We start from the raw sequence: 12,467 nt of genomic DNA, 5'->3' as shown, positions 1-12,467 counted from the left end.
TGGGATGGAGCCACAGGAGAACAAAATAACACACATGGTTAATATCAAGATGGAATCATATACTGTATATATTATGTTACCACTTCTGTTTCCTTCAAGATAGGTTCCGTTTCTAGTTGGGCTGGATGTCTGATGCCTCAAACCAGTAGATGATGGTCCCCCGGAGGACATCGGACCGGAACGATGACTGCAAGAGGAAGAGGAGCCTCCAGCAAGACGTCCATCTCCAGAGCTCTGTCTCATGGTATACAGGGAGCCCATGCAATTAAAGGCAGAATCAGAAGGATCAACACTGTAGCGCTTCATGTTCATAGGGTCAACCAGGTAATCTTCAGGTATGATAGTTTCTGCTTGGCGGGAAGCCAGTGAAGAGAAATATAGATCAATGAAATGTAGATCATTTCTATTCAGCCATTGAACATCTTGTTTAAAAAGTTGTTTTGTGCAATTAGTTTACAATATCACACATAGCCAACTGGAATCCACCGGCCAGAGCCCTCAGCATGGGCAGAGTAACGTTTATGCTGTTGGGAACTTCAGAAGTAATTGCTGCTGCAACTGCTGTACAGACAACTGAATGCAGCTGCTGGGTTTTAAGAAGTGACAATCGGTAATGAGACAAATTCATAGCTCTGGTACTAAATAATAATAACAGGTGTAACTGCACCAAAATGATTGGAGTTACAGCAGAGTTGAGTGTGGCTCCGTCTGATTCAGCTGTGTTAGTTTTGTTTTGGAGTAATTATTTCTTCAGAATCAGGGGCCATTTACTGTTAAATTTGAAAGGAGCGGGGGAAGCATGTTCCTGATGGGATGAGGCACTGGTCTCATTTGCCTAATGGTGCTATATGAATAACAGAGGATGCGGGTTATGCATCCATCATTCTCTTATTCCCTTGCACTTAAAGCATGAAGGTCAGAAGGAAAAGGAGGACAATGGGGCATGCAATTTATTGGGTAAAAACTCCTGTCAGCCAATGAGAAAGAGTAAAGATAATAAACCAAAATGTTCTGGCTGCAATTACAAAAATTAATCAGGAAATATAATCAGCTCCAGACAGACATCAGGCCTGATATTCCCCAAGGGAAAGAAAGACTAGATAATTCATGAGCACTCCCGAGTTTGATTACCAACAGAGAGAGATAATTGAGCTTTCCAAATACATTTCAGGTGCAAACATGAATACGGGCAACACTGCCATTTACAAGTTTTTGCCCTGTTGCACCCCTTCCCTGTTGTGTACAGTTGTTGCTTTCTGAAATAATAACTATCCAAACCCAAAGAGAATGTCCTTTCCTCTTACCATGTAGCCATCAGTTTATATTATTATCTATATAGTCCTATAGGTGTGCATGGCACTTTGCATATACGATTGGCAAGACTGATACCACCATCTATTATTAAGGTTGCCTGACAATTTCCATTATAAGGGCCTGTTTTCAGTTACTTATAACTTTGCCAAAGTTTAACTGTTTGGGTTGAAATTTTCCATGCCATGTATCTGTCTCAGACTGACATAGCTTGGAAAGTTTCAGTCAAACCAGTACAACTACTTCCAAGAACAAGGTTAGAGAAAAATACATTGTATTTCAATATTGAAAACATTCTGGCAAACTTTTATCTGCGTCTCCCATGCTTTGGAGCACGGACTTGAAATTTGTCAAGGGAGTGAACTTCATGTTAGGGATGTGCCTTTTGCTGTTCCTGTGAAAATCTCCCCACATTGGCTAAATTATAAAGTGTTTGAAAAAATCACACTGCACACAAGCTCAGTAGAGACTTAGAGATTTGTAGCTAAAATCACCAAAGATTCCATGCATACTGAGCATGCTCCAGCTTCTCGCAACTGATATGTATGACCAGACTGTGAGTGCACCATCCCCACCGAGTGATTGAGCATGGTCCATCCACAGGATGGGCCTAAGCATTGGAAATGAGATAAGGGAACCCGTCTCTCTCAGTGACCCCCTTGCTGGGCCCAGGCACCATAGGGGAGGAAGACACATGACTCAAGTGCAGATGGCACAAGAGCCAGATGGGGAAAGAGGAGGAGATTGCAATAAGGAGCTTTCTGGGACTGGCACTCGGGAGAGTGAAGCTGTGACTGGGAACTGGAGGGCCAAGGAGGAAATGGGACTGGTTGGACAAGGGAACTGAGACTGGGAGCAAGTGAAGGGAGGGTGGAACTGAGAGGTAGTGAGGGAAATGGGGAGGACTGAGAGCCAGTTGGTAGGGGGACATGCGGAGGTCAGATGAGGAGCTGCTAGGAACAGGGAAAACAGGGAGACTAGTACTGACTGCATAAGAAGACAGGGAACCAGTATGGGGAGAGAGGCAAGGCAGATCTGATGAGGAACCAGGAAGCAGGAGTAGTACTGGGACCAGCTGGCCGAAGGGACTGTGACAAGGAGGGAGTAGCAGGGAACAGAGACTGAGATTAGATGAGAAGACCAGGGAGGAAAACTAGGACTGGGAGAAACAAGGGTGTGGGAGGATGATTGAAAGCTGTGGAAAGGGGAGAGACAGATCCGAGAAGGAGCCAGGAAGGGGTACTGAGACTGGCTGGCAAGGAGATGGGGAGTGGGGGGAGACTGAGACTTGACAGGGAACCTGAAGGGGAAGATTAGGACTTGCTGGGCAAGGAAACTGGGATAAGAAGCCTGAATGGAGAATGGGACTGGGACAAGGAGCCAGACATGGGGAAGAGAGAAGACTGCAACAGGGAGAGGTTGGAGGGGATGGAGTAGTAGGGGTTTGGTTTGGGAAGGACTGTGGCATGAATACATAGGATGGATGGTATTGTGTGTACAGTGTATATAGGGGGAGCTGGTAGGAACCCCTTATATGTAGGTTTCAGAGTAACAGCCGAAGAAGTGGGCTGTAGTCCACAAAAGCTTATGCTCTAATAAATTTGTTAGTCTCTAAGGTGCCACAAGTACTCCTGTTCTCCTTATATGTAGGTTGCTTAACACTTTCTATTATACAAGATTTTTAGAACTTTTATTCAGGAAGTGCTACCACCTCCATGTTTTGGAGGAAGAGAGAAAGCCCTTAGATTAGACAAGGGCCTTTTCTTTTCACCCATGAAATTCCATTCAGGTTCAGCTGAGATATAAACTATTAAAAATCGCCAGTTCCCTTTTTTCACTTGCATTCTCCCGGAACATTTTGGAAGTCTGGCAAAATAATAACTGAACCCAGAACAGGCCATACCACCACCAAAGCAGCAGTAGTGGCACCACCAGTAATATCTATGGGAGCTGCCAGAGGAACTCTAGCAATGGGGAAGAAGGCGAGCCAGGCTGGTTCCTTCCCTGCAACAGCTTACCCCTGAACCTTGGCAGCCCATCCTCGCTTTTAGGAGCCCCCCATGGGATAAGAGCTCCCTCAACTCCCAGATTGGGATAGCAGAGCGGTGGAAAGAGAGAGACCTTGGTTGGGCCTCCCCCAGCCACCTCCTGGCCCCAGCACACAGTGATGGCAGCCCATTCCCCCCTCTGGGATAACAGCCTTCCCTCCTGCTGCCAGTTAACATGTTTAGTCCTATGGGTCACGTGGTAAAAGTCTGTGCTATTATGCTGAAGCTATAGGATTCAAACTCTGCTGCTGATGCATGATGAGGGGGTTGTTGCAGTTGTACATAATAGGATGTTTTTATTTTCCTTTTTAAAAAAATGTAGGAAATCACACACACACACACACACACACAAATAACAAACTCAAACCTGTGTTAAAAGAATGTTACTTAGATTGACAAGTCAAGCACTTGAAAGTTCAGAAATACCAGATTTATGTTTGCTGGGGCAATCTTAATTCCTCCTTGTACCTGTATTGTGATACAGTGTTTAATTACATGATCACATACTATTTTTTACACATGACCCCTGTCTCATTCAGTGCACAGGCTGAACACACAAGGAGGTAGTAATCAAGTTGGATGGTTATATGTATATATAATACTTTATAGACTAGATTCATATGTATTGCTGGTGCTTTTCGCTAAGAATTTCTGGGCCTGATTCTCATATTACACTGATATAAATCAAGTGTAATACCTTTGAATTCAACAGAGTTACACTGGAGTAAAACTAGAGCATAAAAGAATCAGACTTTCCCCATCTCCCCCAATGGATACCAAAATTACATAGCAGTTGAATTAAATACTTTACAGTTCAGACTCCTCCCATTAAACCAAAGGGAATCCAATCAAGCCTTCTCATTCAAAGGAATTTAATTACTGAGCAGAACACCAGCAACAAAAGTCTCTTATACATAAAGAGGACAGCAATGTCTGGAATCTCCCGCCATAGCTCTTTCTGCAATATCCCGCCTGGACCACATGGAATAATTATGCCTCTTGTGAATCATTACATCTTTATTCTGGGAAAATATGGTCTTTTAATATGATTACTATATGAAGACAATACAGACTATCAAAACAACAAACTGCATATTAAAAGAGCCCTGCTGCACAAACAATATAAATCTTATATTATCGTATGTATAAATGAGCTCCGACATTTGTGAGGGCTTTTCTGGCTGTTGCAAAACTATTATGTCAGCAGCTCAGAAGTGATCTATCCTGTGTCAATATATAGTCCCAAGAAAGTGCTGTCTTTGGGTTAAAGAATACAACTGGGAACCAGGAGATTTGAGTTCCATTCTGAGCTCTGCCACAGACTTTTTGTTTGATCTCCTTGGTCAAATTATTTCACCTATCTGTACCTCTATTATCCCACAGGTAAAGAGGGCAAAATGGTACCTACTTTGCAAGAATGTGGTGAAGCTTAGTTCAGTCATGTTTAATAAACCCATTGAGAAGGTGCGTAGAAAGTTGACTGTGTGATTTTGATGATGTTATTATTAGGAAGGACAGGCTACAGATAGGAACAATATGAACCTCTTCAAACATCAGGCTTCAAAATGTGCCTTTTAAAGGCTTCTGGGCTTCAAGATGACCTGCTTAACCAGTATCATCTCCAACCATGAATAATCGTATCTACAGTAGTAGCCTGACTCTGGATTGACCAGGAATTTCCTCTGAGCAAGAGGTTCTGGGGAATAGAATAGGGTGACATTTTTTTGTGCTGATCCTTTTTTGTTTGTTTGTTTTTGCCAAAAAAAAAAAATGCAGATTCAGGTCAAACAAAACAATTTGCCAATTTGGCTCAATTTCAGTGAATAGTTTCACTTGGAAAAAAGAAAAGAAAAAACATTTTGGAAAGGTCAAAACTGCTTTGACTTTTCACTTAGGAAAGACTCTTGTTTCAGAATTCCCCTCAATATTATTTAAAACAACAACAACAAAAATTCAAGAAATTTTGTTTGGACTTGACATGAAATAGTTTCCCCCCCAACTTTTTTGTTCAGCCACTGAACCAAAATCTGGTTATTTACAAAGCCTTGATTAGTAAAATACTACCTAACATGTTTTAACTAACGCAGTTTTAAACAGGGATTTGCAACTTGAAAATGCATCAGCTGGTCATGTCAATCCTAGGCTTTCCACATCCACGCCAGGTGCAAAGCCTTGTTTAAAACTGTGGTCGCTGCTATGGTTTAAACACAATTTATTTTTCTAGTCAAGACATGGCCACAGTCTTGAGGCCAGGAAGCAGCATGGTGCACTGTACCAGGAGCTAGGGAGGAGAACTGAAGTGCCATCACCCAAGAAGAGGTGGAGAGAGCACAGAGAAGAGGATGCAGAGAGGCCAGAGGAAACAGGAATACAGTCTGTTAGGGAAGAGATGTGGGGGGAAGAGAGTAAAACTGTGTCTGCACTACGAGCACGACAGCAGCACAGCCGCAGCTGCACCACTGTAGCACTGTAGTGTAAACGCTTCCTACATTGATGGAAGGGGTTTTTCCATCGATGTAGTTAATCCACCTCTCCGAGAGGTGTTGGCTTGGTCGACTGAAGAGTTCTCCTGTCAACCTGGCTTCGTCTACACTGGGGGTTAGGTCAACCTGACTTATGGCACCCAGGGTGCCAAATTTTTCACAGCCTTGAGCAAAGTAGCTGTCAATCTAATTTTTAAGTGAAGCTCAGGGCTAAGGGAAGCTATGGATGTACAAGAAGATAGCACAGGAGAAGAGGAGAGAGATATCCAGGGGCTGGGGGTGGCAGAGACTGACTTATATGGAGAAGAAAGCTTAGGAGCCTCATAGACCCAGGGGCACAGAAAAGGAGAAGGGGAGCAATGATAGCCACCAGACAACTATGAAGCCCTCCAACCAGCTCCAACCAAAAGGGAGGAGCAATATCCCCAGCCAGGGGGGGAGGGGTAATAGATGGGTGGGGAACTGAAATCAGAGAAGAGGGCCTTGAAAAGCATAGCAGTAGGCATCAGGTTTGATAAAAGATGATGCCACAGTATTGCTATCTGTGTCTCTAAGTGGTTGGTTGGTTGTATTTTTTAATTGTCTAAGTGCATCCTAGAATTATGAGGGAAGAATTACATGGTCTCTAACACACGGAAGATAATTGTGAGGACAACCTAATTCTATTATAGATGAGATGCAATGTACCTACTATGGTGGATAAGCACCCTGGGGGTTTGCTCTGTCAAAATATTATCCTTCAACATTGCATGGTCTTGTCAAACTCTATTTTGTTTCACAATAAATAAGTGCAGGCTCCAGGAGACACACTTCGTAAACAGATGAATAGTTAAAGGCAATTCTGAGCAGAGATTTGTCTTGTTTTCTCCTGACTACACAACAGTCTTTGCTGGAGCCACAGAGCAGGCCTTTATGGAAGGAGATCCCTCCATCTCTCTGTAGCGCTAATGTGATCTGCTTGACTCTTTCACAGCCCCTGCAGCACTGGGCTTTGTCTAAAGTCACAGCAGTCGTGCCTCCTCTTGGCTTGCCCACCAGGGCCATGGCGTGGAGGAACGCTCTTTTCCAAGGTTACGAACACACAGAGTGCAGTTTCTGGAGTGCACTCCAATTCGGGGGGTGGGGAGTGAGTGCAGATACTCCCCATTTGGGAGATAGTGGGTGGGGAAGAGCTACCACCTCTTGGGGAAGTGGAGACCTACGACAGGAGAAGCTCTACCATCAGCATACGTAGCGTCTTCCCTAAGCACCGCTGCAACACTGTCAGTGTAGACAAACCCTGAGTTATTGAAGCTAATGAATGGGTGCATCTTTATTTGCTAGCTAGCATGCACCGAGCTAGCAAATAAGAGTTCCCTGTCTATATAATGGGGATAATACTAACAGTACTGCCTTCGTCTCTTACCTATTTAATTTGTAAGTTATTTCTCTCTTAGCATGTGTATATGTACAGCACTTGCACAAGGGGGCCCTGATTTCAGGTGAGGCATCTAGGTACTACTCAAACGCAAATAATATATTTTACAGAATAAATTTAGGAATGTAACCCCCTCGTTAAACTACACATTCAACAAGGAAAGCATGAACAGAGAACATACAGGATGGACAGCCCTTCTCCCTCCAGGCAGATCAGTTTCCTACTTCTTTTTTTAGTTTCATCAAAAACTGCACGTTCCTCCCCCTCTCCTTATTACTCAAACGTTATCCTCTGCAGCCTGCCTGCTTCTGCCCATTGCAGACTGTTCAAAACCTCTTTAAGTCATCATCTTCTCCTACTGCTCCACCTACATCACCTCCGTCCTTCAATCCTTCCACTGCTTTTCTCTCTTACCACATCGGTTTGTCCTAAAACTCCAAGTCCTCCATAACCCTATCTATCTATACAAATCCCCAGCCTTATTTTCTCCTCCCCCCTCTCTCTCCCTAAGCTCCCCTTTATCACCTCTTCTTACTGCTTCCTTCATCTCTTTCCCTCATCTCGATTTTGTGCTGTCTTTAATGCTGCCTTCCTATGCCTGGAACAATCTCCCTCTTCTTTCCTGCCAAGTGTCCTTTCTCTCCTCCTGCAAATCCCCCTTAAACCACATTTCCTTCCGGAAGCATTCCTATTTTATTCTTCTCACCCTTAAATCTCTCTACACCCTCCCTTTCCTGAACTCTTGTGCCTTTCTTTGTCTTGGCTATTTAAGGCCCAGATCCTGCAAATGCACATGCTTAACCTCACTCCTAGGAATATTTCCATGCTGGGATGACTCACATGTATAAAGTTCAGTTTGAGTCTAAGTGTTTGCAGGATTGAGGCCTTAGATTATAAATTCCTATAAAGGGGAAGGGATCTATCTACTTCCCTGTGTGTACATTTATATGTCATGCATCACAACAGTGTCTTAATCTAATGTCCTGATCCACGCAGGCAGACAACTGTGTCATGCAGGCAGATCCCCGCTGACAACAGCAGGGCTCTGTGCAGTGTCAGGGGGTCCAGCTGCATGGATCAATTTGCAGGATCAGGGCCTATATTTCTAACATGCTACCTACATTTATTGCTGGGTACCATTTTAAAAACTATTATTAATAATAATGAATCCCCATCCCGGTAGCACAGCTCAGAAAGCAAATCAGGGCAACAAAACACAACTGTCATAGCTCTGGATTATATGCTGCAGACATTACGCAAAAGACACATCCTTCAGCAAAGAGACCACAGCAAGCAAATGTGACAACTACCCTGCACTAGATGTAATGAGTTTGTCTAGACTAGTATATCACGAGCTGCCTCTCTGTCGCCACAACGCCAGTTATTCAGCTACAAATTGCCTCGCCCCATATAGGAACGTCTGCCAAAAATTCCCAAGACAGCATCTCTAAAGGAAGCCCCCCCTGTCAGTGTTATGGGCTACCCAATAAGTTCCTGCCTGTCAAAGAGCTCCAGGACCTTCAGTCTGGTACGTTTCATGCCATAATGGATGTGTACATAGGACAGAAGATACTTAGAGAAAATCCCATAGAGGTTAATTGGAGACATAGATACTAATTCCCTAAACAAGAGACTTCCTCTTCAACACACTGGTAGCCTCCCAGGACAACTGTCAGGGTCCGGTGTTTGTTTTTATCTCCGTGTGGAAAATTGTTCTGTAACTTCTGTTCTGACACTGCTTTTCTTTACTGTCTCTTCATAACCTCTTGTTCCACCAGCTATACTGGTTTGTCATTTGATTTGCTCTCATTAAATTCCCCATTAACATTTTTTCCAGCTAATATAGATTTCTTTCTCTCTCTCTCTTTTTAGCCTGTCTCCCATTGCTCATATCATTTAGTCGTGGGCTCAACCCTATGGCCCTTTCCTGTACCTTTTAAAGTGCTACAATATTTTTTCTTATAATGGGTTGACCAGATGTGAACTCACTATTTTAAGCCGCATGATATTACGTCTTCCTCAGTCCTGTCCTCTCCTTTCCTAGCCACGGCTTTGGTTAATCTGCTGGGTTTACTCATTGCCCAGACATTTTGAGAGGAGCCAACCAGTCTCAAAGTCTCTTTCAAAGGCTCCCTAAGCAGCTTACATTCCTTTGTGTTTTATACTCACTGGGCTTGATTCCACCCCTATATCGGAAAGGGATTCACCCTGTTAAATGGCAAGGGATGTTCGCATCACCACCCTTCCCCGCTTGATTGGCTGGGGGACAGCAGCTTTAACTTGCAGTTGGGATTCTATAAAAGGGCTGGAGGCAACGCAGGGGATTTGTTGAATCAGATTCCTGGCCATACCCCTTCCCCAGCCAGCATCACCCACTTCTGGGGCTAGCCTAGCTGCTTACAGGCCTCCTATCCGAGCAGGGGTTGTGGTTACTGTGCACTGACACAGTTCCATTGCCAAGGTCACATATTACACTGGTGAAAGCCTGGTATTTGATATTTCAATACATTAGGAAAGCACTTTGTATGTAATTCAGCCTAAGTGAGTGTAACATCAATGAAGTCAACTGAGTTGTCCCTGCTTATGCCAAGGCTGAATTTGGTCCTTAGTATTCATGAATAAAGTCCAAAGAAGAAACAACAAAACTTGGAACAAACACTGGTCTGCCATCCTGTTTGCAGAACCAGAGTTTCCTCACTAACTTTCGGAAGGAAACTAAAGAGACTCAAGATCTGACCCAGAAAATTCCTCATTTCTGTGTTTAATGTTGGTAGATTCTCTAGCTAGCTAAATTCTCTAGCTGTTCATTGCCGGGAATGCATTCTCTCTCTCTCTCTCTCTCTTTTATTGAAATCATAAGAGGTGCTGCCCAACCAAAACAGAACCTAATCTGTACAGCTTTCCCATGATAGCCACTGCCTATTTCCTTCTCACATTAGTTATAAGGCTTGGCAAGAGAGAGGAGATCCACTATGTTGGATCTTTAAGCATGGTTTCCCCAGGGAACTCCCACATTGTGCTCAGGCATTGGGGAGATGGAATGGATATGGAAATAGTGACATCTGTATTAACTAACTGGAAGCCTTCTGTACAACATAGGGTATCACTGTGAAAACATGTTGCATTTTCATCTGATGTGTTCCAATTAACAAGGAATGAAGACGCTGCCTCTCAAACTCTACATGTCAAAAAATAGAACAGGGGAGTACAGGAAGATCAAATAAAGAGGTGCAGTACGGTCCACTTTTATATACCATCCTTTCATTCTAATCTAACCTGTTGAAAAAAAGAGACAGAGGAAGATTTAACTGATATTTACCAACCAGGCATGCATTAGCTGTGAGCTGCCAACCTTCATTTTAACCTGGACTCCAAAAGGATCAGAAAAGAACATTTTCTGTGTCTATCAAGCCCAGTCTCACACATTTCTGTCTCGTCAAAATATTTCTTTATACCTTGTCTCCACAGTAGTTTAATATTTGATACGTCTAGCTGAGGCTGATAATGAATTGTGGTTTTCCAGCTCCGAATTATCTGATTTACATTATGATGACAACACCACCCATTCCTTTTAGCTCAATCCCCACTCCAGATATACAACTCCATGAAAATATGTCACCCACTCAGAGGCATTTCCATAGTCTCAGCACCATAGTATTATGCACATATGTACACTATTCACAGCTTGTCAAGAAATAATTGTCATGCCCTTATCTCCAGTAGCAATATGTATAGGTGCTCTTTACAATAAAGTGCTGGTCTTGCGGGCAGCAGCACCATCTGTGACTGGTTATAAACAAAGCATCTGCTCACAAGTTACTCCAATATCCCTCAACAATCCAACACAAGCCAGATCAAAAGAAGCAATTTAATTTTACAGTACCTTTTCCACACCATGCCCTGGCTGTCTTAGCTTAGTCAGGCAATAAAACCTTTAAAGGAGCCACATCTGCTTTATGGCAGCGGAGCTAAGCAACTCACTACTAACAGAAGAGAGTGACACAGAGATGCTTCCCTAAGGAGTCAAAGCATCACTGAGGCAACCACAAACAGCCAGTGAGCAGCAAGAATGTGGCACATGATGACAGCATTTCATCGCAGCCACATCTGAATTTTTCTAATGATGGGATGGCAGTTGTTGCGTCATCAACAGGAATATGTGATCAGACTCATTTTAAAACAATCAAACCATAGGCAGGACCAGGGAAATATAATTAAACCCCATCCATTTGTGCCTATATTTATTATGAATATTGAAATCATAGCACTGCTGTAGAGATGAACTGCTAAAGAGTGATTTCTCCTGTGTTTAGTCTAATTGAGGTGGGCTCTGTGTTTCTATGACATCCATATCATCACGTAGCAAACTTTTGGGTGCTATAAAATAATTGCTACTAATGAATGTATACTACACAGAGTCAAAGTCTAGCAGAGTGGGTTAAAGCACTCACCGTGCACTACAGCTTTTTTTAAAAAAATGGTCTGTGTTGTTTTATTGCTGTAACTGGTAAATGGAAATGTAGCAGTGTTTTCCTTGTTGGTTTTCCTTCTCCTTCCCCCCCTGTCTTTTGTAAGAGGCAAATGGAAACAGAAAAGAATTGAAAAAAGCAGGGGAAGGAGATAAAAAAAGAGGGAGAAACAGTGGGGGGAGGAAAAACTGTAAACATGTCACTCATGAAGAATTTTGCATAAAACAATATCATTTCTTTTGGGAACCTGGGCAACAAAAATGACCTTTCAACTGTATAAATTTTTGGGGCAATTCCTCCACCTTTCACCTGTACAGCTGCAAGTTCAAATTCTGCCTTAATGGAAATCAGCTCTTAAGATCATAGAGCTACCAAATGATCAGACCCAAGGGCCATCTAGTCCATCTGTCTTCAATAGTGGCCAGCACCAGATGCTTCTGAGGAAGGTTCAAGAACCCCACAGTAGGAAGATGTGGGATAATCTTATCCCTATGAAGGTCTCATCCTAATAGTCAGACATTGGTTTAAATCCTGAATCATAAGTTTTATTTTCTACCCAAAACTTTTTTTTAAAGCATTCACTATTATAACTCGATAGTCTTCTTCCAGATAAATGCCCAATTCCTTTTTTTTTTTTTAAGCTTGGCCTCAACAGTGTCCTGTGGCAATGTGTTCTGCAGTCTAATAACATGATGAGTGAAAAAGTATTTCCTCTTTCCAGTATTATATTTCTGTAATC

General features: G+C 42.9%; 1 protein-coding gene across 1 annotated transcript in view; it reads right to left on the bottom strand.

Annotated features, from left to right (window-relative positions):
- SCML4 (Scm polycomb group protein like 4) overlaps positions 1-12,467 on the bottom strand; it is a 112,310-nt gene that overhangs the window by 18,201 nt on the left and 81,642 nt on the right. Inside the window, exon 6 of the mRNA XM_034765929.1 lies at positions 81-347. Within this exon, the coding sequence (XP_034621820.1) occupies positions 81-347 (267 nt within the window). The remainder of the gene's footprint in view (positions 1-80; positions 348-12,467) is intronic.

The sequence above is a fragment of the Trachemys scripta genome, chromosome 3 (assembly GCF_013100865.1).
Source record: "Trachemys scripta elegans isolate TJP31775 chromosome 3, CAS_Tse_1.0, whole genome shotgun sequence".
Classification (NCBI taxonomy): domain Eukaryota; kingdom Metazoa; phylum Chordata; order Testudines; family Emydidae; genus Trachemys; species Trachemys scripta.
The sequence above is the reverse complement of the archived record's forward strand: the minus strand, read 5'-3'. Positions and strand labels throughout refer to the sequence as shown.